The following is a 27,085-nucleotide window of genomic DNA, read 5'->3' as shown; positions in this document are numbered from 1 at the left end:
ACACTGCCCTTTTCCACCTGGACAAAAGGAACACCTATGTGAGAATGCTATTCATTGACTACAGCTCAGCGTTCAACACCATAGTGCCCTCAAAGCTCAGCAGTGATCACCTGATCACCGACAATGAGAGAGAGACTGAAATTTGGCATGGGTCCTCAGATCCTCAAAAGTGTCTACAGCTGCACCATGGTTGCATCACTGCCTGGTATGGCAACTGCTCGGCCTCTGACCGCAAGGCACTACAGAGAGAAGTGCGTACGGCCCAGTACATCACTGGGGCTAAGCTTCCTGCCATCCAGGACCTCTATACCAGGCGGTGTCAGAGGAAGATCCTAAAAATTGTCAAAGACTCCAGCCACCCTAGTAATAGACTGTTCACTCTGCTACCACACGGCAAGCGGTACCGGAGTGCCAAGTCTAGGTCCAAGAGGCTTCTAAACAGCTTCTACCCCCGAAACATGAGACTCCTGAACATCTAATCAAATGGCTACCCAGACTATTTGCATTGCCCCCCTCTTTTATGCCGCTGCTACCCTCTATTATCTATGCATAGTCACTTTAATAACTCTACCTACACTACCGTTCAAAAGTTTGGGGTCACTTAGAAATGTCCTTGTTTTTGAAAGAAAAGCTCTTTTTTTTGTCCATTAAAATAACATACACTTGATCAGAAATACAGTGTAGACATTGTTAATGTTGTAAATGACTATTGTAGCAGGAAATGGCTGATTTAAAAAAAATATATATATACAGTTGAAGTCGGAGGTTTACATAGACTTAGGTTGGAGTGATTAAAAAAAAATTCAACATCTCCACAAATTTCTTGTTAACAATCTATAGTTTTGGCAAGGCAGTTAGGAAATCTACTTTGCGCATGACACAAGTCAACAATTGTTTACAGACATATTATTTCACTGTATCACAATTCCAGTGGGTCAGAAGTTTACATACACTAATTTGGCTGCCTTTAAACAGCTTGGAAAATTCCAGATAATTATGTCATGGCTTTAGAAGCTTCTGATAGGCTAATTGACATCATTTGAGTCAGTTGGAGGTGTACCTGTGGATGTATTTCAAGGCCTACCATCAATTTCAGTGCCTCTTTGCTTGACATCATGGGAAAAACAAAAGAAATCAGCCCAAAAAATTGTAGACCTCCACAAGTCTGGTTCATCCTTGGGAGCAATTTCCAAACACCTAACAAGTACCACATTCATCTGTACAAACAATAGTACCCAAGTGTAAACACTATGGGACCACACAGCTGTTATACCGCTCAGGAAGGAGAAACATTCAGTCTCCTAGAGATGAATGTACTTTGGTGCGAAAGGTGCAAATCAATCCCAGAACAGCAGCAAAGGACCTTGTGAAGATGCTGGAGGAAACGGGTACAAACGTATTGATATCTACAGTGAAAAGAGTCCTATAATCGACATAACCTGAAAGGCTGCTCAGCAAGGAAGAAGCCACTGCTTCAAAACCGCCATAAAAAAGCCAGACTACGGTTTGCAACTGCACATGGGGATAAAGTTCGTACTTTTTGGAGAAATGTCTTCTGGTCTGATGAACAAAAATAGAACTGCTTGGCCATAGTGACCATCATTATGTTTGGAGGAAAAAGGGGGAGGCTTGCAAGCCGAAGAACACCATCCCAACCATGAAGCACGGGGGTGGCAGCATCATGTTGTGGGGGTGCTTTGCTGCAGGAGGGACTCGTGCACTTCACAAAATAGATGTCATCATAAGGGAGGAAAATTATGTGGATATATTGAAGCAAGATCTCAAGACATCAGTCAGGAAGTTAAAGCTTGGTCGCAAATGGGTCTTCCAAATGGACAATGACCCCAAGCATACTTCCAAAGTTGTGTCAAAATGACTTAAGGACAACAATGTCAAGGTATTGGAGTGGCCATCACAGACCCCTGACCTCAATCCTATAGAGCATTTGTGGCCAACCAACCTGATTCAGTTACACCAGCACTGTCAGGCGGAATGGGCCAAAATTCACCCAACTTATATTGGGAAGCTTGTGGAAGGCTACCCGAAACGTTTGCCCGAAGTTAAACAATTCAACGTCAACAGTGAAGAGGTGACTCTGGGATGCTGGCCTTCTAGGCAGAGTTGCAAAAGAAATGCCGTATCTCAGATTGGCCAATAAAAAGTAAAGATTAAGATGGGCAAAAGAACACAGACACTGAACAGAGTTAGATTGGTGTTGGACAAGTGGGAGATTTGTACAGGGTAAAAGGGATCTTGAAGAAGAAAGCTATCACTCCATTTTGCAACGCCATGCCATAGCCTGGGGTAGGCTGTCATTGTAAATAAGAATTTGTTCTTAACTGACTTGCCTAGTTAAATAAAGGTTAAATCAAATAAAAACCCTGTGGACGGCGCTTAATTGGAGCCAATTTCCTCCCACAACAGGACAATGACCCAAAGCACAGCTCCAAACTATGCAAGAACTATTTAGGGAAGAAGCAGTCTGCTGGTATTCTGTCTATAATGGAGTGGCCAGCACAGTCACCGGATCTCAACCCTATTGAGCTGTTGTGGGAACAGCTTGACCGTATGGTACATAACAAGTGCCCATTAAGCCAATCCAACTTGTGGGAGGTGCTTCAGAAGCATAGGGTGAAATCTCTTCAGATTACCTTTACAAATTGACAACTAGAACGCCAAAGGTCTGCAAGGCTGTAATTGCTGCAAAAGGAGGATTATTTGACGAAAGCAAAGTTTGAAGTACGCAAATATTATTTAAATAAAAAATCATTATTTATAACCTTGTCAACGTCTTTACTATATTTCCTATTCATTTTGCAACTCATTTAATTTATGTTTTCATGGAAAACAAGGATATTCATAAGTGACCCTAAACTTTTGTACGGTAGTGTACATATTATGTAAAATACCTTGACTAACCGGTGCCCCCGCACATTGACTGTCACGTTCGTCATAATGAGGAAACCAAGGTGCAGCGTGATATGAATACATCTTTTAATAAAGAAAGAACACTAAACAAAATAACAAAATGAACGTGAAGCTATATAAACCGAATGCTGACAGGCAACTACACATAGACAATAACCCACAAAACCAAAATCGGATCCTCAATCAGAGACAACAATAAACAGCTGTCTCTGATTGGGAACCAATTCAGGCCACCATAGACCTACATATACCTAGACATACTAAAACCCCATAGATATACAAAAGCCCTAGACAGGAAGAAAAAACATGGACAATACAAAAACTAAACCAACCACCCTTGTCACACCCTGACCTAACCAAAATAATAAAGAAAACAAAGATAACTAAGGTCAGGGCATGACATTGACTCTGTACTGGTACCCCCTGTATATAGTCTTGCTATTGTTATTTTACTTTTCGTATTTTTTCAACTGCATTGTTGATTAGGGGCTTGTAAGTAAGCATTTCACTGTTGTATTCGGCACATGTGAATAATAACATTTGATTTGATTTAAGGCAAGCCTAAATAAGTTCAGGTGTAAAAATGTGCTTAACAAGTCACCTAATAGTTGCATGGACTCACTCTGTGTGCAATTAAAGTGTTTAACATTATTTTTGAATGATGTTCTCATCTCTGTACCCCACACATACTGTACAATAATCTGTAAGGTCCGTCTGTCGAGCAGTTCATTTCAAACACCGGAAAGAAGGGCACCTATTGGTAGGTTCAGAAAAAGCAGACATTGAATATCCCTTTGAGCATGGTGAAGTTGTTAATTACACGTTGGATGATTAATCAATACACCCAGTCACTACAAAGATACAGGGGTCCTTTCTAACTCAGTTGCCGGAGAGGAAGGAAACCGATACAGAATAAAAATTTTCCAAAATATGTATCCTGCTTGCAATAAGGTACAAAATTAAATCCTGAATACAAAGAGTTTTGTTTGGGGCCAACACAACACGTCACGGAGTATCACTCTTCATATTTTCAAACATGGTGGTGGCTGCATCATGTTATGGGTATGCTTGTTCTCGGCAAGTACAACAGTAGGGAGTTTTTTAGGATAAAAGAAACGGAATAGAGCTAAGCACAGGCGAAAACCTGGTTCAGTCTGCTTTCCAACAGACACGGAGAGACAAATTCACTTTTCAACAAGATAATAACTTAAAACACGAGGCCAAATATACACTAGAGTTGCTTACCAAGACTACATTGAATGTTCCTGAGGCCCTAGTTACATTAAATCAGCTTAAAAATCTATGGCAAGATGTGAAAATGGCTGTCAAGCAATGATCAACAACCAACTTGACAGAGCCTGAAGGATTTTAGAGACTTACCCAGAAAGATTCACAGCTGTAATTGCTGGCAAAGATGGGGGTGTGAATACTTATGTACATTAGATTTCTGTATTTCATTTTCAATAAATTTGCTAACACTTCTGAAAACATGTTTTTACTTTGTCATTATGGGCTATTGTGTGTAGATGGGTAATAAACAACAGCATTTAAACAATTTTGAATTCAGGCTGTAACACAACAAAATGTGGAATAAGTCAAGGGGAATGAACACTTTCTGAAGGCACTGTATATCGTTGAAAATATTTTGCACAAGCACACTCAGGAATATTATCTGGTTTCATCTGAATATGCTCTTTAACCATATCTTTCAACCTAACAGGATGTTTAATGTTATTGTCGTGGCTGGTGTATCAGACACCAGCAGTTCTAATGACTGTGGTGATTAAAGAGGAGTGTTGGTTTTAAATGAGTTGTTTTTATAGCAGAAATGTCACTGAGTCTAGTCTAGCCGTGGGTGATTTAGAGAGAAGAGAGAGAACACTACTTCTAATCACACAGTCCGGTATGATGAGGCCATTCAAGTAGCTTGAAGTTTTCTTGGGAAGAACATAATTGAACTTTAAAAAGGTATATTTACTGAATTGGCCTTATCTGCCTGGAAGGCTATACAGTGAGGCAGCGGTGGTCAGTTCACTTTAATACAGCTTCTTAACAAGTTAACTCTCCGACTGAGCTTATGTCTGCACTGCTGTTTGAATGTTTAGCTAGCATTATTTTACTGAATGATTGATGGGAGAGATCAGTCAGCTCTGGTGAATCACTAACAGAGTTAGGTCAAGCTATCATCAGTCATCTCACAAATCAAATGCCCCACCCAAATATCCAACCAAAGAAACATCACACTGAAATGACCTCAAATATACCTCAAGATATCATCACATTAACTTACTAAGTGATCACCTCTGAATATCACATTCTAATGGTAACATTTTAATCATCAGTTGTCAACCTCTAGTCGTTACAGAGTCCGTTCCGGTCAGACCAAACCTAATAATTTATTTAGGCTACACACCAGCCGAGCCGTGCTGTCTGGGTTAGACTGTACATGCTAAATAAGGTGGGGGTTTAGGAATATGAATGGTTAGAAAATACTGGATTACATGTAGACAGATGTCAGTGATCTGCAATGAAAATGGAAAATAAAGTACAGTATGTCTTGTCTTATTTTGGAAGAGGACTATTTGAGGATTAGAAGAATATTCGTAGTTAGAAAAGATGACTGGGGTATACATGTGCACAGGGCATTTATTTGAGAAAGAAATCACTAGCGCTCTACACTTACAGTGAGGGAAAAAAGTATTTGATCCCCTGCTGATTTTGTACGTTTGCCCCCAGACAAAGAAATTATCAGTCTATAATTTGAATGGTAGGTTTATTTGAACAGTGAGGCTAACAACAAAAAAATCCAGAAAAACGCATGTCAAAAATGTTATAAATTTATTTGCATTTTAATGAGGGAAATAAGTATTTGACCCCCTCTCAATCAGAAAGATTTCTGGCTCCCAGGTGTCTTTTATACAGGTAACGAGCTGAGATTAGGAGCACACTCTTAAAGGGAGTGCTCCTAATCTCAGTGTGTTACCTGTATAAAAGACCCCTGTCCACAGAAGCAATCAATCAATCAATCAGATTCCAAACTCTCCACCATGGCCAAGACCAAAGAGCAATCCAAGGATGTCTGGGACAAGATTGTAGACCTACACAAGGCTGGAATGGGCTACAAGACCATCGCCAAGCAGCTTGGTGAGAAGGTGACAACAGTTGGTGCAATTATTCGCAAATGGAAGAAACACAAAAGAACTGTCAATCTCCCTCGGCCTGGGGCTCCATGCAACATCTCACCTCATGGAGCTGCAATGATCATGAGAACAGTGAGGAATCAGCCCAGAACTACATGGGAGGATCTTGTCAATGATCTCAAGGCAGTTGGGACCATGGTCACCAAGAAAACAATTGGTAACACACTGCAGTGAAGGACTGAAATCCTGCAGCGCCTGCAAGGTCCCCCTGCTCAAGAAAGCACATATACAGTGGGGCAAAAAAGTATTTAGTCAGCCACCAATTGTGCAAGTTCTCCTACTTAAAAAGATGAGAGAGGCCTGTAATTTTCATCATAGGTACACTTCAACTATGACAGACAAAATGAGAAAAAAAATTAAGAAAATCACGTTGTAGGATTTTTTATGAATTTATTTGCAAATTATGGTGGAAAATCATTATTTGGTCAAAAAAAGTTTATCTCAATACTTTGTTATATACACTTTGTTGGCAATGACAGAGGTCAAATATTTTCTGTAAGTCTTCACAAGGTTTTCACACACTGTTGCTGGTATTTTGGCCCATTCCTCCATGCAGATATCCTCTAGAGCAGTGATGTTTTGGGGCTGTTGCTGGGCAACACGGACTTTCAACTCCCTCCAAAGATTTTCTATGGGGTTGAGATCTGGAGACTGGCTAGGCCACTCCAGGACCGTGAAATGCTTCTTACGAAGCCACTCCTTCGTTGCCCGGACGGTGTGTTTGGGATCATTGTCATGCTGAAAGACCCAGTCACGTTTCATCTTCAATGCCCTTGCTGATGGAAGGAGGTTTTCACTCAAAATCTCACGATACATGGCCCCATTCATTCTTTACTTTAAACGGATCAGTCGTCCTGGTCCCTTTGCAGAAAAACAGCCCCAAAGCATGATGTTTCCACCCCCATGCTTCACTGTATGTATGGTGTTCTTTGGATGCAACTCAACATTCTTTGTCCTCCAAACACGACGAGTTGAGTTTTTGCCAAAAAGTTATATTTTGGTTTCATCTGACCATATGACATTCTCCCAATCTTCTTCTGGATTATCCAAATGGTCTCTAGCAAACTTCAGACGGGCCTGGGCATGTACTGGCTTAAGCAGGGGGACACGTCTGGCACTGCAGGATTTGAGTCCCTGGCGGCGTAGTGTGTTACTGATGGTAGGCTTTGTTACTTTGGTCCCAGCTCTCTGTAGGTCATTCACTAGGTCCCCCCGTGTGGTTCTGGGATTTTTGCTCACCGTTCTTGTGATCATTTTGACCCCACGGGGTGAGATCTTGCGTGGAGCCCCAGATCGAGGGAGATTATCAGTGATCTTGTATGTCTTCCATTTCCTAATAATTGCTCCCACAGTTGATTTCTTCAAACCAAGCTGCTTACCTATTGCAGATTCAGTATTCCCAGCCTGGTGCAGGTCTACAATTTGGTTTCTGGTGTACTTTGACAGCTCTTTGGTCTTGGCCATAGTGGAGTTTGGAGTGTGACTGTTTGAAGTTGTGGACAGGTGTCTTTTATACTGATAACAAGTTCAAACGGGTGCCATTAATACAGGTAACGAGTGGAGGACAGAGGAACCTCTTAAAGAAGAAGTTACAGGTCTGTGAGAGCCAGAAATCTTTGCAGAGGGGTCAAATACTTATTTCCCTCTTTAAAATGCAAATCAATTTATAACATTTTTGACATGCGTTTTTCTAGATTTTTTGTTTTTGTTATTCTGTCTCTCACTGTTCAAATAAACCTACCATTAAAAATATAGACTGATAATTTGTTTGTCAGCGCGCAAACGTACAAAATCAGCAGGGAATCAAATACTTTTTTCCCTCACTGTAACCGTATACCAAGATAAAACATTGTGGTTATAACATTGTGAAGATTTCACTGGCACTGGCCTTGGTCTGAGCTGGTACGTGCTTCTTGCTAGGGCATTTACATGTACTGTTGACTGTTAGAAGATACAGCACTCAGTCACAGTTGCTCTAGGGATTCATCTCAAATGGCATCCTAATTCCTACATATTGTTTTACTTATGACCATGGCCCATAAGCAATAGGCTACTCTTTGGGAAACAGACTAGATGTCGGGTAACATGAGATATGGTACAATGATACAGCAAAAAGGACAGCTTACTTTACTCGAAAACCAAATGCTTTCCTAGAAAACCAAAGCCACAGAGGAGTCCCAAACCCTGACATCACTACTTTCTTCAGAAGTATCTTCTTAAATTGTGCCATGCAATATGAGTGGTGTTTAGGTGCTCTTGACCAGAATGTTCCTGGAAGAATAGGGAGGCCCCAGTGCCTAGAGGGTTTAGGAGAGGCAGAATTAAGTGGGGTAGTTGAGCTTTTTATGTTCCTCTCCTTTGATTATGTTTTTGTATGGATCCAGATATGTGGTTCAGTTCTCTCTCTCTCTCTTTGTATCTCTCTCCCTCTGTCCCCCTCACTCTATCCTCGCTGTCTTTCACTCCCTCCTCGCTGTCTCATTCAATTCAAGGGCTTTATTGGCATGGGAAACATATGTTAATTAAAATTGCCAAAGCAAGTGAAGTATATAATAAACAAAAGTGAACTAAACAAAAACTTACAGTAAACATTACACTCACAGAAGTTCTGTCTCTCTCTGTCTCTCTCTGTCTCTCTGTCTCTCTCTCTCTCTGACTGTCTGTCTGTCTGTCTGTCTGTCTGTCTGTCTGTCTGTCTGTCTGTCTGTCTGTCTGTCTGTCTCTCTCCTCTCGCTCTACTCAGAGCCTGTCTATGAGGCTGTAAGCTGCTGAGTCATATTGGGTTGAACAGAGAACATCTGCCCTCTCACTCATTCTACTGTGTACCCAGGGCTCAGCTCAGTGTACAGAGAGGGAGATGAGGGAGAGGGATGGAGAGGAAGACAATGTTGAAGGAAGGATGGAAAGCTAGATTAGGGATGGAGTGGGAGACGGGGTGGAGAGAAGGATGGAGAGAGACTGGGGATAGGGATGGAGAGATGAGGGGGAAAGCTAGATAGATGAGAGGAATGGAGAGAGCTATGGGAGCATACGGATGGAGAGAGAGAGTTTGATCTTATCACCAGTAATTCTGTATATTGCTGATCTACTGTCCTGCTGCAGTATATCCTCAATGTGAGCTATCTGCCTACATACTATACAGTTGAGGCGTACAGCAGCACAGCTTGCGGGGTGCCGCAGAATTCTATAACACGTTATTTAAGTGTCAGCCATTGTTGCCAGAATGATGCAATTTACCACAATCTGCCACCATCTACCACAAACAGTCGCAGCATAAGCTCAAAACTTTTAAAGGAAGAACCACTGTACACTCTCCCACTCCTAACCCTGGCCCCTGGTCTCCAAGTCCAACAACCTGCCACATCATCATCAGCCATTCAGGTGGCTAGACTCCTGTAGCTTCAGGCTCTTTTTTTCTCACACAGATAGACACACAGACAGCTAATTGGCAATCAATTGGCAGTGCAGTGTACAGAGTACCATTTCTGTATTCACAGAAGATGACTCGTTATAGCTAGAAGATGGGGTCGGAACAAAAGACTTTAGCTTCCTGTTTTATTGCTCTCAGAACCAAGGACAGCAGTACAGGGACTTGAGGGGATTGTGACTTCTTGTAAGGCATCTATTGTCCCTAACATCTTTTGGAGAAATCTTCATGATATGCCTCTTTTCTCATTTCTGTCTTTTTTTCCCTTTAGATTTCTGTGTGGTAACTGTGGCGATCTGCTGCTGCTGCTGTAGCCATGTTTAGGAACAGCTTGAAGATGTTGCTGACGGGCGGCAAGGCCAACCGCAAGAAACGCAACAGTGGTGAGTCTGACCCCTGACCTATAACCTCTGACCCCTAGCCTCTGAACTCCGTCTGATCTCAGCAAACAATGATTCACAACACCCTTATCACAAGAACAGTGGCTGTTTATGGAAGGTTGTTAGGATCGTACCGCGTCAGCGCTAATAGCCTTCCATTGGTGTTCAGTAAGTAGTGCTCAAAATAGTCACGTGACATCAGGTTCATCTATAGGTACACCTTGTTGAACATAATGAGAGGCTTCGCAGAAACCCATTGAGATTACATATTTAATTCGTTTTGTAGAGTTGATTCTTGGCTGATGACACTTTCAACACAAGGCATATTATCCTAAACCCTCATGTTTAACAGCCACACAGTGCTCGTTGTTCCTATAGTACACTTCAGCTCACTCTATGCACTCATTTATGTCACTCAACTCTTAATGCTCTCATTCAGAAGGAGAGAACTTTGATGTGGCTGTTCAGCCAAAGCCAAGAGCAACACTTTCTGAACGCTTCATGTACTCTGCTCTGCAGCTGCATAGATGAGAGATGTGCAGTAGATCTTATTTGAATGTAATAAGTTTGGGGTTTATGTCCAGGCAGTGTAACAGCCGCCCTCAACAGTTCCCCTAGGTATGCAGGGCTACATCCCAAGTGGTATCCTATTCCCCATTTAGCACCCTACCCATAGCGCTCTGGTCAAAAGTAGTGCACTGGAATAGGATGCCATTTGGGATGCAGACATGGTCTTCATTACAGAGGAGAAATGTGCCGGCTATGGGATTTTGCTAGGCCCCACCACTTTTCGATTTTCTGCGTATAAATGAATCTTGTCATGTCCTGCATGTGAATAACAGCTGAAATGTTGAACAGAAAGGCTGGGATATCTTGTGTCACACATTGTCAGTCACACCCACCCTATTGACTAGATCAATTGACTAACGTAATGCTCTGGTGTGTTCCAGCACCTTTTGCTGCTTTAACTTGGAATAATCAATCACACCAAATAGCCCAAACATTGTTATCAGACAGATGCTTTTTTTCATATGAGGATGCTGTGTATATGAGGATAAGGGCCATCTCGCTTCACATCACTGATTTAATCCTACTTTGTGGTTATAACATTACACACCCACTGATAAGGTTTGAGTGGTGTGCATGTCAACTTTTTTGTTTACACCAATCAATAAGTACATGTTATATTATATAGAGAGTATGGAGTGCCTCATACAGTGAGTCCAAAATGGCACCCTATTCCATATATTCTCTATGGGCTTTGTTCAAAGGTAGTGCACTATAATGGGAATAGGGTGTCATTTGGGATGTAGATAGAATCTCCAGCACTGTAGTATGGGGTGCCTCATACAGTGTGTTGTGAAGCTGGGAGTCACCATTAGGTAACCCTCTCCTGTAGTCTCCAGGGAATGTGATGTGAGTCAGTTATACTGGAACTCTCTCTCTCTACCCCTCTTTCTTTCTTCCTTCCTCTCTCTCTCGCTGCATAAAGAGATGACTATGTCCTTCATCTGCATCTCGGTCAGATGGTGTTTGTTTGTAAGAGTTTTGTTGCTGTCACTTCACTGGCAGTCCACTTACTGCCACACACACACACACACACACACACACACACACACACACACACACACACACACACACAGCAGAACGACTGTGGTTGGAGAGCAGAGCTGAGTGAAATTGGCTAATTGCAAAGGGATTACAGGCAGCAACAGTGCAGTTAACATGACTGGCATACAGAATAGGGTTATTATGACATGCTATCTCAAGACACAGCTGATTGGTTTACTGGTGCATGTGTGGAGTGCGGCTTGGTATGTTGTTGGATTCATATCACAGCACTGAAATGGAATGTAAAGATGGACCTTAAAATCTTATGCTGGCCTCAAGGATGAGTGGAAATATTTCAGCCATATTTGAAAAGCAAGAACATTACATTCTCTCAGAGCAGGAGTTGTGTTGTCACCACATAGAATAGAGCTTTATAGCACCCCATCTGTTGTAGTCTGCTATGAAACTCCTTGGGCTGTCCTTGGGAGGCTGGGAGAGCAGCAGGACTTCCCTTCCCTTCTCTGTCTGTCTCTCTGTCTCTCTGTCTCTTTGTGTCTTTCTGTCTCTTTCTGTCTCTCTCTCTGTCTCTCTCTGTGTGTGCCAGGAGCTCTTTCGATAATGAGGGAAAACACCACCAGTTAGTCTGCCTGTCAAATACACAGTGCAAACCTTATGCTACTCAGTCAGTCAATAATGTAAATGTTATTCTATCAAATCACATAGACAAACTACACTTGATTTTAATTGAAATATCAACAAGAGTCTATGAAATATCATACACTGTATGCTATTCTCAGTGTTATTACGGAGTAGACTGCTGTTGAGGATGTCAATAATCGTTGTCATCATGTCTATCAGTACAACATCAGTATTGCAGCTGACAGCTTTCCTGCTCTTCTATCTACACAATACACAAGATTGTCTATTTCACTGAACACAAGTAGTCTCATTAGATCTCAGTAAAAGGCAAGTGTTACTAGCATCACTTGATGCAGTGTCATCTTCAGACATCAGATAGGCTTTGAATAACCTCTTTGTTTAGATGATGATATGGATATTGAGAGACGTCTGACTAGGACACTGGCATACGATTAACAAAAGATCAGAGTTTAAGACTCCTACATCCCCAATAACATACTATGTAGAAGAATGAAGAAATGTATTGGGCATGCATTCTAGCTGGCGTGCGAGTGGGGATATGGGACGTAGCCCAAGATTGGAGGGTCCATCCCTGCTGCTGGCATCGGACACATGGGCCTGAGCTGACTGGCACCCAGGGTGAGAGGGGTGAAGAGTGGGAGAAGGATGGATAGAGAGAGATATGGAGCCCAGAGAGAGAGGGATGGAGGGGAGCGATGGAGAAAGGGAGCTCAGTTTGAGATGGTGAGAGGTCACGAGGGATAGATGGAAAGGGATTGACGGCGAGTGTCTAAGAGGATTGGATAGATATCACAGCATTATGGTAATATCTTAATCTTGCGCTACGATTGGCTAGCTGGAAATGTTGCCTTAATACTGCTGTCTCTCCAATACTCTCAGATCTACAGGAGTGGCTGGGGAATAAGGGTTAAACCTGTAGGGACGAAGAGTAGGTCCATTTGGAATGTGCAGTGACAACTCTGCAGCTTTGAGACTAAAATGGGGTTCAGTTCTAGAATACAGCAAATGACAAACTATTCCCTTTATAGTGCACTGCTTTTGGCCAGGGAACATGGTCAAAAGTAGTACCCTTTAAACAGAATAGGGTGTCATTTGGGACTCAGTCATACCCTCCAGCAGGCTACGGTAGCCTTCTGCTCTGTCTATGCTGTATTATTGATGGAGGCCCTTAATGAACACTCAGACATGTCTTCAGTCTGTGGGCGGGCCACTTGAATTAATTAAAAAGATTGGCTGCTCCTGATTGGCTTGTCCTACTCCATACACAGTGTGTGTCCAAAATGGCACCCTATTACCTATATAGTAGACTACTTTTGACCAGAGTTCTATGGGCCCTGGTCAAAAGTAGTGCGCTATAAAGGGAATAGGGTGCCATTTGGGATGTGCACACAATAACGTCCCCTTCCTGTATTAACAAAGTCATAAAATGAATGGTTGAATTAAAGTAGAGTCACCACAGAGACCTGGTGATGTTGGATACAGTGAGAGGATACAAGAGGATCAGCCACACCACACGTCGGGTTATCAGGTTTATCCTTAAAACCCCATTAAATCCTCTATGTTTTCTAGATTAGCTTTGAAATATGTTTTATCCTCTAATGAAGGATAATACATTATGCAGGGCTCACTTGAAAAGGAGACCTGGTTCTCAATGTGACTTCCCTGGGTAAATAAAGGTGAAATAACATGAAGACGTTCTCTGTGCAGCATGAAGACAATAAGACAGACATTGGTTGAATCATACACAGTGCTGTTGTGCGCTTCTCCAATTGCAGTGTTGTTGTAAAGTCCAGAAAAAGCCCTATGACACTAGGAGCATTGTGTTCCACTCCCTAGCTGATCCTATGATTTTGGTTTGAAAAGACCCAGCAGCATTAGATAATCAGTCTTTCAAACTGGCCTCTCCATGAACACTTATATTATTGTTAGTTAGCAGATCTGGTATAAAAAATATTCAGTGTCCAAATGGCAAACTATTCCCTTTATAGTGCACTGCTTTTGGCCAGGGCTCATGGTCAAATGTAGCACACTTTAAACAGAATTTGGGACTCAGGCATACCCTACAGTAGCTCTCCTATCATGTTTCTTTCATCTAATGGCCATAAACATGTGCATTAAACGGGTATGTAAACAGCATCTGTACTCTGTAGCTAGTGAATTAGAAAATATAATTTATCCCAAATGGCATATAGGGTTCCATTTGGGATGCAGTCAGTATCTGTAGCCAGTGAAGGGGAAACTAAATAATGAATCAATATGGTGCAGCACAGCTGTGGAAAGGGGAACACTGACATTTGTAACTAAGGACGACAGCAATGCCTTGTCTGTCTAATGTACTGGATCTTCTCCTACAGTAGGCTGGGCTAAAGCATGTTGTTAAGCTTTATTTCAGTCCCAAATCATCCTATCCCCCATGGAGTACACTACTTTTGAACTACTATTCTAGGGAATAGGGGTGTGAATGCTTAAACAAAGATGGGATCCTTAACGTTAAGAAAAATTCCTAACTGAAAAAAGTGCATTTTATGATATATTTTTTCTTTGTTTTAACAGAAAACCAAAAACATTTTTTTTAAATGCCAGTTTAAATGTTAAGAGCATTTGTCCTTTTGTCACATCCCTAATAGGGTGCCATTTGGGGGACAACCTTTGTCTGCGGTTGACATTTCATCTGCATTCAGTAGTGTGAGGGGGCTGTATAGACTGAGGCAGTGAACTGCTACAGCCCTGTCTTACTGAAGCTAGTCTTGTTGTTCGTCCAGGATGCACAGGGTTGTTCTGTTGTCATCAGAGGAGAGAAGGAGATTAGCCATGTTTATAATGCCGTATGTCGTAGACCACTAGTTTTTGTACTTATTTTTTTTAAAGCTCTTCTCAGTATCACAATATTAACAACACAATTATTTATGATCTTCTAAAGCTAGAGTTCTATTTTGGTTTAAGTACAGCATCCACCATCAATATGCTATTGTGTGGGTGGCCCACAGGTGTAATCTAGCACTTCTGAAAGAGCAGTCAGTGACAGCAGGGTGGACTCCACCGTGCAACCTCCTCATTGGTCGCCGATTACCTCATCACTGGGTGCCCAGGTGATAAAGCACAGGTGACACTGCTGCCCTCCGAAGGTATAAAACAATCGACCCCGCGTCTCTCTCGGTGGAAACATGAGCTTAGTGATGCCCTCATCACTAGGCACCTGTAACCTCATCTGGCCTCATCACCGGGCAATCATGTCAACAAAGCGGCTGGAAACAGAATGGTGGCCGGAAACAGAATGTCCTCTGAAGGTCAGAAATGTCAGAGGAGAGGGTGGCGAGATACAGTGCCTTCGAAAGTATTCAGACCCCTTGACTTTTTCCACACATAATGGGTATTTTGCTCCCCACCAGTCATAATGGGTCAGTTGCTCCCCACCAGTCATAATGGGTTGGTTGCTCCCCACCAGTCATAATGGGTCGGTTGCTCCCCACCAGTCATAATGTTGTGCTCCCCACCAGTCATAATGTTGTGCTCCCCACCAGTCATAATGTTGCTCCCAGCCAACCATATTGTTGCTCTACACCAGTCATAATGTTGCTCCCCTCCAGTAATAATGGGTCTGTTGCTCCCCACCAGTCATAATATTGTCCCCCATCAGTCATAATGGGTCTGTTGCTTCCCACCAGTCATAATAGGTATGTTGCTTCCCACCAGTCATTATGGTTCTGTTGCTCCCCACCAGCCATAATGTTGCTCCCCACCAGTCATAATGGGTCTGTTGCTCTCCACCAGTCATAATGGGTCTGTTGCTCCCCACCAGTCATAATGTTGCTCCCCACCCACCATAATGCTGCTCCCTACCAGTCATAATGGGTTTGTTGCTCCTCACCAGCCATAATGGGTATTTTGCTCCCCACCAGCCATAATGTTGCTCCCCACTTGTCATAATGGGTCTGTTGCTCTCCACCAGTCATAATGGGGCTTGCTCCCCACCAGTCATAATGTTGTGTTCCCCACCAGTCATAATGTTGCTCCCCACCAGTCATAATGTTTCTCCCCACCAGCCATAATGGGTATGTTGCTCCCCTCCAGTCATAATGGGTCTGTTTATCCCCGCCAGTCATAATGGGTCTGTTTCTCCCCGTCAGTCACAATGTTGCTCCCCACGTTGCCCCCCACCAGTCATTATGGGTATGTTGCTCCCCACCAGTCATAATAGGTATGTTGCTCCCCACCAGCCACAATGTTGCTCCCCACCAGTCATAATGGGTCTGTTGCTCCCCGCCAGTCATAATGTTGCCCCCCGCTAGTCATAATGTTGCTTCCCACCAGTCATAATGTTTCTCCCCACCAGTCATAATGGGTCTGTTGCTCCCCGCCAGTCATAATGTTGCTCCCCACGTTGCCCCCCACCCGTCACAATGGGTATGTTGCTCCCCACCAGTCATAATAGGTATGTGGCTCCCCACCAGTCATAATGTTGCTCCCCACCAGTCATAATGTTGCCCCCTACCAGCCATAATATTGCTCCCCAGCAGTCATAATGGGTCTTTTGCTCCCCGCCAGTCATAATGTTGCTCCCCACCCATCATAATGTTGCCCACACCCGTCATAATAGGTATGTTGCTCCCCACCAGTCATAATGTTGCTCCCCACCAGTCATAACGTTGCCCCCTACCAGCCATAATATTGCTCCCCAGCAGTCATAATGGGTCTTTTGCTCCCCGCCAGTCATAATGTTGCTCCCCACGTTGCCCCCCACCCGTCACAATGGGTATGTTGCTCCCCACCAGTCATAATAGGTATGTGGCTCCCCACCAGTCATAATGTTGCTCCCCACCAGTCATAATGTTAACCCCCACCAGCCATAATGTTGTGCTCCCCACCAGTCATAATGTTGCTCCCAGCCAACCATATTGTTGCTCTACACCAGTCATAATGTTGCTCCCCTCCAGTAATAATGGGTCTGTTGCTCCCCACCAGTCATAATATTGTCCCCCATCAGTCATAATGTTGCTCCCCACTTGTCATAATGGGTCTGTTGCTCCCCACCAGTCATAATGGGGCTTGCTCCCCACCAGTCATAATGTTGTGTTCCCCACCAGTCATAATGTTGCTCCCCACCAGTCATAATGTTTCTCCCCACCAGTCATAATGGGTTTGTTCCTCCCCGCCAGCCATAATGGGTATGTTGCTCCCCGCCAGTCATAATGGGTCTGTTTCTCCCCGCCAGTCATAATGTTGCTCCCCACGTTGCCCCCCACCAGTCATAATGGGTATGTTGCTCCCCACCAGTCATAATAGGTATGTTGCTCCCCACCAGCCATAATGTTGCTCCCCACCAGTCATAATGGGTCTGTTGCTCCCCGCCAGTCTTAATGTTGCCCCCCACTAGTCATAATGTTGCTTCCCACCAGTCATAATGGTTCTCCCCACCAGTCATAATGGGTCTGTTGCTCCCCGCCAGTCATAATGTTGCTCCCCACCCGTCATAATGTTGCCCACACCTGTCATAATGGGTATGTTGCTCCCCACCAGTCATAATAGGTATGTTGCTCCCCACCAGTCATAATGTTGCTCCCCACCAGTCATAAGGTTGCCCCCCACCAGCCATAATGTTGTGCTCCCCACCAGTCATAATGTTGCTCCCAGCCAACCATATTGTTGCTCTACACCAGTCATAATGTTGCTCCCCTCCAGTAATAATGGGTCTGTTGCTCCCCACCAGTCATAATATTGTCCCCCATCAGTCATAATGGGTCTGTTGCTTCCCACCAGTCATAATAGGTCTGTTGCTTCCCACCAGTCATTATGGTTCTGGTTGCTCCCCACCAGCCATAATGTTGCTCCCCACCAGTCATAATGGGTCTGTTGCTCCTCACCAGCCATAATGGGTATTTTGCTCCCCACCAGCCATAATGTTGCTCCCCACTTGTCATAATGGGTCTGTTGCTCCCCGCCAGTCATAATGTTGCTCCCCACGTTGCCCCCCACCAGTCATAATGGGTATGTTGCTCCCCACCAGTCATAATAGGTATGTTGCTCCCCACCAGTCATACCGGGTCGGTTGCTCCCCACCAGTCATAATTGGTCGGTTGCTCCCCACCAGTCATAATGTTGTGCTCCCCACCAGTCATAATGTTGTGCTCCCCACCAGTCATAATGTTTTGCTTCCCACCAGTCATAATGTTTTGCTTCCCACCAGTCATAATGTTGCTCCCCACCAGCCATACTGTTGCTCCCAGCCAACCATATTGTTCCTCTCCACCAGTCATAATGTTGCTTCCCACCAGTCATAATGTTTCTCTCCACCAGTCATAATGGGTCTGTTGCTCCCTGCCAGTCATAATGTTGCTCCCCACACGTCATAATGTTGCCCACACCCGTCATAATGGGTATGTTGCTCCCCACCAGTCATAATAGGTATGTTGCTCCCCACCAGTCATAATGTTGCTCCCCACCAGTCATAATATTGCTCCCCACCAGTCATAATGGGTCTTTTGCTCCCCACCAGCCATAATGTTGCTCCCCACCAGTCATAATGGGTCTGTTGCTCCCCACCAGTCATAATGGGTCTGTTGCTCCCCACCAGCCATAATGGGTCTTTTGCTCCCCACCAGCCATAATGTTGCTCCCCACCAGTCATAATGGGTCTGTTGCTCCCCACCAGTCTTATTGTTGTGCTCCCCACCAGTCATAATGTTGTGCTCTCCACCAGTCATATTGTTGCTCCCCACCAGTCATAATGGGTCGGTTGCTCCCCACCAGTCATAATGGGTCGGTTGCTCCCCACCAGTCATACCGGGTCGGTTGCTCCCCACCAGTCATAATGGGTCGGTTGCTCCCCACCAGTCATAATTGGTCGGTTGTTCCCCACCAGTCATAATGGGTATGTTGCTCCCCACCAGTCATAATGTTGCTCCCCACCAGCCATACTGTTGCTCCCAGCCAACCATATTGTTCCTCTCCACCAGTCATAATGTTGCTTCCCACCAGTCATAATGTTTCTCTCCACCAGTCATAATGGGTCTGTTGCTCCCTGCCAGTCATAATGTTGCTCCCCACACGTCATAATGTTGCCCACACCCGTCATAATGGGTATGTTGCTCCCCACCAGTCATAATAGGTATGTTGCGCCCCACCAGTCATAATGTTGCTCCCCACCAGTCATAATATTGCTCCCCACCAGTCATAATGGGTCTTTTGCTCCCCACCAGCCATAATGTTGCTCCCCACCAGTCAAAATGGGTCTGTTGCTCCTCACCAGACATAATGGGTCTGTTGCTCCCCACCAATCATAATGTTGCTTCCCACCAGTCATAATGTTTTGCTTCCCACCAGTCATAATGTTGCTCCCCACCAGCCATACTGTTGCTCCCAGCCAACCATATTGTTCCTCTCCACCAGTCATAATGTTGCTTCCCACCAGTCATAATGTTTCTCTCCACCAGTCATAATGGGTCTGTTGCTCCCTGCCAGTCATAATGTTGCTCCCCACACGTCATAATGTTGCCCACACCCGTCATAATGGGTATGTTGCTCCCCACCAGTCATAATAGGTATGTTGCTCCCCACCAGTCATAATGTTGCTCCCCACCAGTCATAATGGGTCTTTTGCTCCCCACCAGCCATAATGTTGCTCCCCACCAGTCATAATGGGTCTGTTGCTCCCCACCAGTCATAATGGGTCTGTTGCTCCCCACCAGCCATAATGGGTCTTTTGCTCCCCACCAGCCATAATGTTGCTCCCCACCAGTCATAATGGGTCTGTTGCTCCCCACCAGTCTTATTGTTGTGCTCCCCACCAGTCATAATGTTGTGCTCTCCACCAGTCATATTGTTGCTCCCCACCAGTCATAATGGGTCGGTTGCTCCCCACCAGTCATAATGGGTCGGTTGCTCCCCACCAGTCATACCGGGTCGGTTGCTCCCCACCAGTCATAATTGGTCGGTTGTTCCCCACCAGTCATAATGGGTATGTTCCTCTCCACCAGTCATAATGTTGCTTCCCACCAGTCATAATGTTTCTCTCCACCAGTCATAATGGGTCTGTTGCTCCCTGCCAGTCATAATGTTGCTCCTCCACCAGTCATAATGGGTTGCCCACACCCGTCATAATGGGTATGTTGCTCCCCACCAGTCATAATAGGTATGTTGCTCCCCACCAGTCATAATGTTGCTCCCCACCAGTCATAATATTGCTCCCCACCAGTCATAATGGGTCTTTTGCTCCCCACCAGCCATAATGTTGCTCCCCACCAGTCAAAATGGGTCTGTTGCTCCTCACCAGACATAATGGGTCTGTTGCTCCCCACCAATCATAATGTTGCTCCCCACCAGTCATAATGTTGCTCCCAACAAACCATATTGGTTCTCCCCACTAGTCAGAATGTTGCTCCCCTCCAGTCACAATGGGTCTGTTGCTCCCCACCAGCCATAATGTTGCTCCCCACCAGTCATAATGGGTCTGTTGCTCCCCACCAGTCATACCGGGTCGGTTGCTCCCCACCAGTCATAATGGGTCGGTTGCTCCCCACCAGTCATACCGGGTCGGTTGCTCCCCACCAGTCATAACGGGTCGGTTGCTCCCCACCAGTCATAATGGGTCGGTTGCTCCCCACCAGTCATAATTGGTCGGTTGTTCCCCACCAGTCATAATGGGTATGTTGCTCCCCACCAGTCATAATGTTGTGCTCCCCACCAGTCATAATGTTGCTCCCAGCCAACCATATTGTTGCTCTCCACCAGTCATAATGTTGCGCATAACGGGTCTGTTGCTCCCCACTAGTCATAATGGGTCTGTTGCTCCCCACCAGTCATAATGTTACCCCCCACCAGTCATAATGGGTCTGTTGCTCCCCAACAGTCATAATGTTGCTCCCAACAAACCATATTGGTTCTCCCCACCAGTCAGAATGTTGCTCACCTCCAGTCATAATGGGTCTGTTGCTCCCCACCAGTCATAATGAATTTATTGCTCCCCACCAGCCATAATGGGTCTTTTGCTCCCCACCAGCCATAATGTTGCTCCCCACCAGTCATAATGGGTCTGTTGCTCCCCACCAGTCATACCGGGGCGGCTGCTCCCCACCAGTCATACCGGGTCGGTTGCTCCCCACCAGTCATAATGGGTCGGTTGCTCCCCACCAGTCATAATGGGTCGGTTGCTCCCCACCAGTCATAATTGGTCGGTTGTTCCCCACCAGTCATAATCGTTATGTTGCTCCCCATCAGTCATAATGTTGCCCCCCACCAGTCATAATGGGTATGTTGCTCCCCACCAGTCATAATGGGTCTGTTGCTCCCCAACAGTCATAATGGGTCTGTTGCTCCACACCAGTCATAATGGGTATGTTGCTCCCCACCAGCCATAATGGGTCTTTTGCTCCCCACCAGCCATAATGGGTCTTTTGCTCCCCACCAGCCTTAATGTTGCTCCCCACCAGTCATAATGGGTCTGTTGCTCCCCACCAGTCATAATGGGTCTGTTGCTCCCCACCAGTCATAATGGGTCTGTTGCTCCCCACCAGTCATAATGGGTCTGTTGCTCCCCACCAGTCATAATGGGTCTGTTGCTCCCCACCAGTCATAATGGGTCTGTTGCTCCCCACCAGCCATAATGGGTCTTTTGCTCCCCACCAGCCATAATGTTGCTCCCCACCAGTCATAATGGGTCTGTTGCTCCCCACCAGTCTTATTGTTGTGCTCCCCACCAGTCATAATGTTGTGCTCCCCACCAGTCATAATGGGTCTGTTGCTCCCCACCAGTCATTATGTTGCTCCCCCCAGTCATACTGTTGCTCCCCACCAGTCATAATCGGTATGTTGCTCCCCATCAGTCATAATGTTGCCCCCCACCAGTCATAATGGGTCTGTTGCTCCCCACCAGTCATAATTTTGCTCCCCACCAGTCAAAATGGGTCTGTTGCTCCCCACCAGTCATAATGGGTCTGTTGCTCCCCACCAGTCATAATGGGTCATAATGTTGCTCCCCACCAGTCATAATGGGTCTTTGCTCCCCACCAGTCATAATGGGTTTGCTCCCCACCAGTCATAATGTTGTTGCTCCCCACCAGTCATAATGTTGCTCCCAGCCAACCATATTGTTCTCTCCACCAGTCATAATGTTGCGCATAATAATGTTGCTCCCCACCAGTCATAATGGGTATGTTGCTCCCCCATCAGTTAATGTTGCCCCCACCAGTCATAATGGGTATGTTGCTCCCCACCAGTCATAATGGGTCTGTTGCTTCCCACCAGTCATAATGTCATAATTTGTTGTTGCTCCCCACCAGTCATAATGGGTCTGTTGCTCCCCACCAGTCATAATGGGTCTGTTGCTCCCCACCAGTCATAATGGGTCTGTTGCTCCCCACCAGTCATAATGGGTCATGTTGCTCCCCCCCACCAGTCATAATGTTGCTCCCCACCAGTCATACTGTTCTCCCAGCCAACCATATTGTTCCTCTCCACCAGTCATAATGTTGCTTCCCATACCAGTCATAATGTTTTCTCCCCACCAGTCATAATGGGTCTGTTGCTCCCCACCAGTCATAATGGGTTGCTCCCCACCAGTCATAATGTTGCCCCACCAGTCATAATGGGTATGTTGCTCCCCACCAGTCATAATGGGTATGTTGCTCCCCACCAGTCATAATGTTGCTCCCACCAGGGTCATATATATTGCTCCCCACCAGTCATAATGGGTCTTTGCTCCCCACCAGCCATAATGTTGCTCCCCACCAGTCATAATGGGTCTGTTGCTCCCCACCAGTCATAATGGGTATGTTGCTCCCCACCAATCATAATGTTGCTCCCCACCAGTCATAATGTGGCTCCCAACAAACCATATTGGTTCTCCCCACTAGTCATAATGGGTCGGTTGCTCCCCACCAGTCATACCGGGTCGGTTGCTCCCCACCAGTCATACCGGGTCGGTTGCTCCCCACCAGTCATAATGGGTATGTTGCTCCCCACCAGTCATAATGTTGTGCTCCCCACCAGTCATAATGTTGCTCCCCACCAGCCATACTGTTGCTCCCAGCCAACCATATTGTTGCTCTCCACCAGTCATAATGTTGCGCATAACGGGTCTGTTGCTCCCCACTAGTCATAATGGGTCTGTTGCTCCCCACCAGTCATAATGGGTCTGTTGCTCCCCACCAGCCATAATGGGTCTTTTGCTCCCCACCAGCCATAATGTTGCTCCCCACCAGTCATAATGGGTCTGTTGCTCCCCACCAGTCTTATTGTTGTGCTCCCCACCAGTCATAATGTTGTGCTCCCCACCAGTCATAATGGGTCTGTTGCTCCCCACCAGTCATTATGTTGCTCCCCCCAGTCATACTGTTGCTCCCCACCAGTCATAATCGGTATGTTGCTCCCCATCAGTCATAATGTTGCCCCCCACCAGTCATAATGGGTCTGTTGCTCCCCACCAGTCATAATTTTGCTCCCCACCAGTCAAAATGGGTCTGTTGCTCCCCACCAGTCATAATGGGTCGGTTGCTCCCCACCAGTCATAATGGGTCGGTTGCTCCCCACCAGTCATAATGGGTCGGTTGCTCCCCACCAGTCATAATGGGTCGGTTGCTCCCCACCAGTCATAATGTTGTGCTCCCCACCAGTCATACTGTTGCTCCCAGCCAACCATATTGTTCCTCTCCACCAGTCATAATGTTGCTTAACCAGGTCTGTTGCTCCCCACCAGTCATAATGGGTCTGTTGCTCCCCACCAGTCATAATCGTTATGTTGCTCCCCATCCAGTCATAATGTTTGCCCCCACCAGTCATAATGGGTATGTTGCTCCCCACCAGTCATAATGGGTCTGTTGCTCCCCACCAGTCATAATGGGTTTGTTGCTCCCCACCAGCCATAATGGGTCTGTTGCTCCCCACCAGTCATAATGGGTCTGTTGCTCCCCACCAGTCATAATGGTCGGTTGTTCCCCACCAGTCATAATGGGTCTGTTGCTCCCCACCAGTCATAATGTTGCTCCCCACCAGCCATACTGTTCTCCCAGCCAACCATATTGTTCCTCCCACCAGTCATAATGTTGCTTCCCACCAGTCATAATGTTTCTCTCCACCAGTCATAATGGGTCTGTTGCTCCCTGCCAGTCATAATGTTGCTCCCCACACGTCATAATGTTGCCCACACCCGTCATAATGGGTATGTTGCTCCCCACCAGTCATAATAGGTATGTTGCTCCCCACCAGTCATAATGTTGCTCCCCACCAGTCATAATATTGCTCCCCACCAGTCATAATGGGTCTTTTGCTCCCCACCAGCCATAATGTTGCTCCCCACCAGTCATAATGGGTCTGTTGCTCCCACCAGTCATAATGGGTATGTTGCTCCCCACCAGTCATAATGTCTGCTCCCCACCAGTCATAATGTGGCTCCCAACAAACATAATGGGTCTGGTTCTCCCCACCAGTCATAATGGGTCTGTTGCTCCCCACCAGTCATAATGGGTCTGTTGCTCCCCACCAGTCATAATGGGTCGGTTGCTCCCCACCAGTCATAATGGGTCTGTTGCTCCCCACCAGTCATAATGTTGTTGCTCCCCACCAGTCATAATGTTGCTCCCCACCAGCCATACTGTTGCTCCCAGCCAACCATATTGTTGCTCTCCACCAGTCATAATGTTGCGCATAACGGGTCTGTTGCTCCCCACTAGTCATAATGGGTCTGTTGCTCCCCACCAGTCATAATGGGTCTGTTGCTCCCCACCAGTCATAATGGGTCTTTTGCTCCCCACAAATGGGTATGTTGCTCCCATAATGGTTGCTCCCCACCAGTCATAATGGGTCTGTTGCTCCCCACCAGTCATAATGTGTCTGTTGCTCCCCACCAGTCATAATGTTGTGCTCCCCACCAGTCATAATGGGTCTGTTGCTCCCCACCAGTCATTATGTTGCTCCCCCCAGTCATACTGTTGCTCCCCACCAGTCATAATCGGTATGTTGCTCCCCATCAGTCATAATGTTGCCCCCCACCAGTCATAATGGGTCTGTTGCTCCCCACCAGTCATAATTTTGCTCCCCACCAGTCAAAATGGGTCTGTTGCTCCCCACCAGTCATAATGGGTCGGTTGCTCCCCACCAGTCATAATGGGTCGGTTGCTCCCCACCAGTCATAATGGGTCTGTTGCTCCCCACCAGTCATAATGGGTATGTTGCTCCCCACCAGTCATAATGTTGTGCTCCCCACCAGTCATACTGTTGCTCCCAGCCAACCATATTGTTCCTCTCCACCAGTCATAATGTTGCGCATAACGGGTCTGTTGCTCCCCACTAGTCATAATGGGTCTGTTGCTCCCCACCAGTCATAATCGTTATGTTGCTCCCCATCAGTCATAATGTTGCCCCCCACCAGTCATAATGGGTATGTTGCTCCCCACCAGTCATAATGGGTCTGTTGCTCCCCACCAGTCATAATGGGTCTGTTGCTCCCCACCAGCCATAATGGGTCTGTTGCTCCCCACCAGTCATAATGGGTCTGTTGCTCCCCACCAGTCATAATGGGTCTGTTGCTCCCCACCAGTCATAATGGGTATGTTGCTCCCCACCAGTCATAATGTTGCTCCCCACCAGTCATACTGTTCCCCCCAGCCAGTATTGTTCCTCTCCACCAGTCATAATGTTGCTTCCCACCAGTCATAATAATGTTTCTCCCCACCAGTCATAATGGGTCTGTTGCTCCCTCCAGTCAGCCATAATGTTGCTCCCCACCAGTCATAATGTTGCCCACACCCGTCATAATGGGTATGTTGCTCCCCACCAGTCATAATGGGTATGTTGCTCCCCACCAGTCATAATGTTGCTCCCCACCAGTCATAATGGGTTGCTCCCCACCAGTCATAATGGGTCTTTTGCTCCCCACCAGCCATAATGTTGCTCCCCACCAGTCATAATGGGTCTGTTGCTCCTCACCAGTCATAATGGGTATGTTGCTCCCCACCAATCATAATGTTGCTCCCCACCAGTCATAATGTGGCTCCCAACAAACCATATTGGTTCTCCCCACTAGTCATAATGGGTCGGTTGCTCCCCACCAGTCATACCGGGTCGGTTGCTCCCCACCAGTCATAATGGGTCTGTTGCTCCCCACCAGTCATAATGGGTATGTTGCTCCCCACCAGTCATAATGTTGTGCTCCCCACCAGTCATAATGTTGCTCCCCACCAGCCATACTGTTGCTCCCAGCCAACCATATTGTTCCTCTCCACCAGTCATAATGTTGCGCATAACGGGTCTGTTGCTCCCCACCAGTCATAATGGGTCTGTTGCTCCCCACCAGTCATAATGGGTCTGTTGCTCCCCACCAGTCATAATGGGTCTTTTGCTCCCCACCAGCCATAATGTTGCTCCCCACCAGTCATAATGGGTCTGTTGCTCCCCACCAGTCTTATTGTTGTGCTCCCCACCAGTCATAATGTTGTGCTCCCCACCAGTCATAATGGGTCTGTTGCTCCCCACCAGTCATTATGTTGCTCCCCCCAGTCATACTGTTGCTCCCCACCAGTCATAATCGGTATGTTGCTCCCCATCAGTCATAATGTTGCCCCCCACCAGTCATAATGGGTCTGTTGCTCCCCACCAGTCATAATTTTGCTCCCCACCAGTCAAAATGGGTCTGTTGCTCCCCACCAGTCATAATGGGTCGGTTGCTCCCCACCAGTCATAATGGGTCGGTTGCTCCCCACCAGTCATAATGGGTCGGTTGCTCCCCACCAGTCATAATGGGTCGGTTGCTCCCCACCAGTCATAATGTTGTGCTCCCCACCAGTCATACTGTTGCTCCCAGCCAACCATATTGTTCCTCTCCACCAGTCATAATGTTGCGCATAACGGGTCTGTTGCTCCCCACTAGTCATAATGGGTCTGTTGCTCCCCACCAGTCATAATCGTTATGTTGCTCCCCATCAGTCATAATGTTCCCCCCACCAGTCATA

The 27,085-nt window shown here is 46.1% G+C and overlaps 1 protein-coding gene across 1 annotated transcript in view; it reads left to right on the top strand.

Annotated features, from left to right (window-relative positions):
• tanc2b (tetratricopeptide repeat, ankyrin repeat and coiled-coil containing 2b) overlaps window positions 1–27,085 on the top strand; it is a 264,706-nt gene that overhangs the window by 70,991 nt on the left and 166,630 nt on the right. The window contains exon 3 of the mRNA XM_029685202.2: window positions 9,827–9,938. Within this exon, the coding sequence (XP_029541062.1) occupies window positions 9,872–9,938 (67 nt within the window). The 5' untranslated portion in view covers window positions 9,827–9,871. The remainder of the gene's footprint in view (window positions 1–9,826; window positions 9,939–27,085) is intronic.

This window comes from Oncorhynchus nerka, linkage group LG16 (assembly GCF_034236695.1).
Source record: "Oncorhynchus nerka isolate Pitt River linkage group LG16, Oner_Uvic_2.0, whole genome shotgun sequence".
Taxonomy (NCBI): domain Eukaryota; kingdom Metazoa; phylum Chordata; class Actinopteri; order Salmoniformes; family Salmonidae; genus Oncorhynchus; species Oncorhynchus nerka.
Note: the sequence above shows the minus strand (reverse complement) of the source record. Positions and strands in the feature narration are given on the sequence as shown.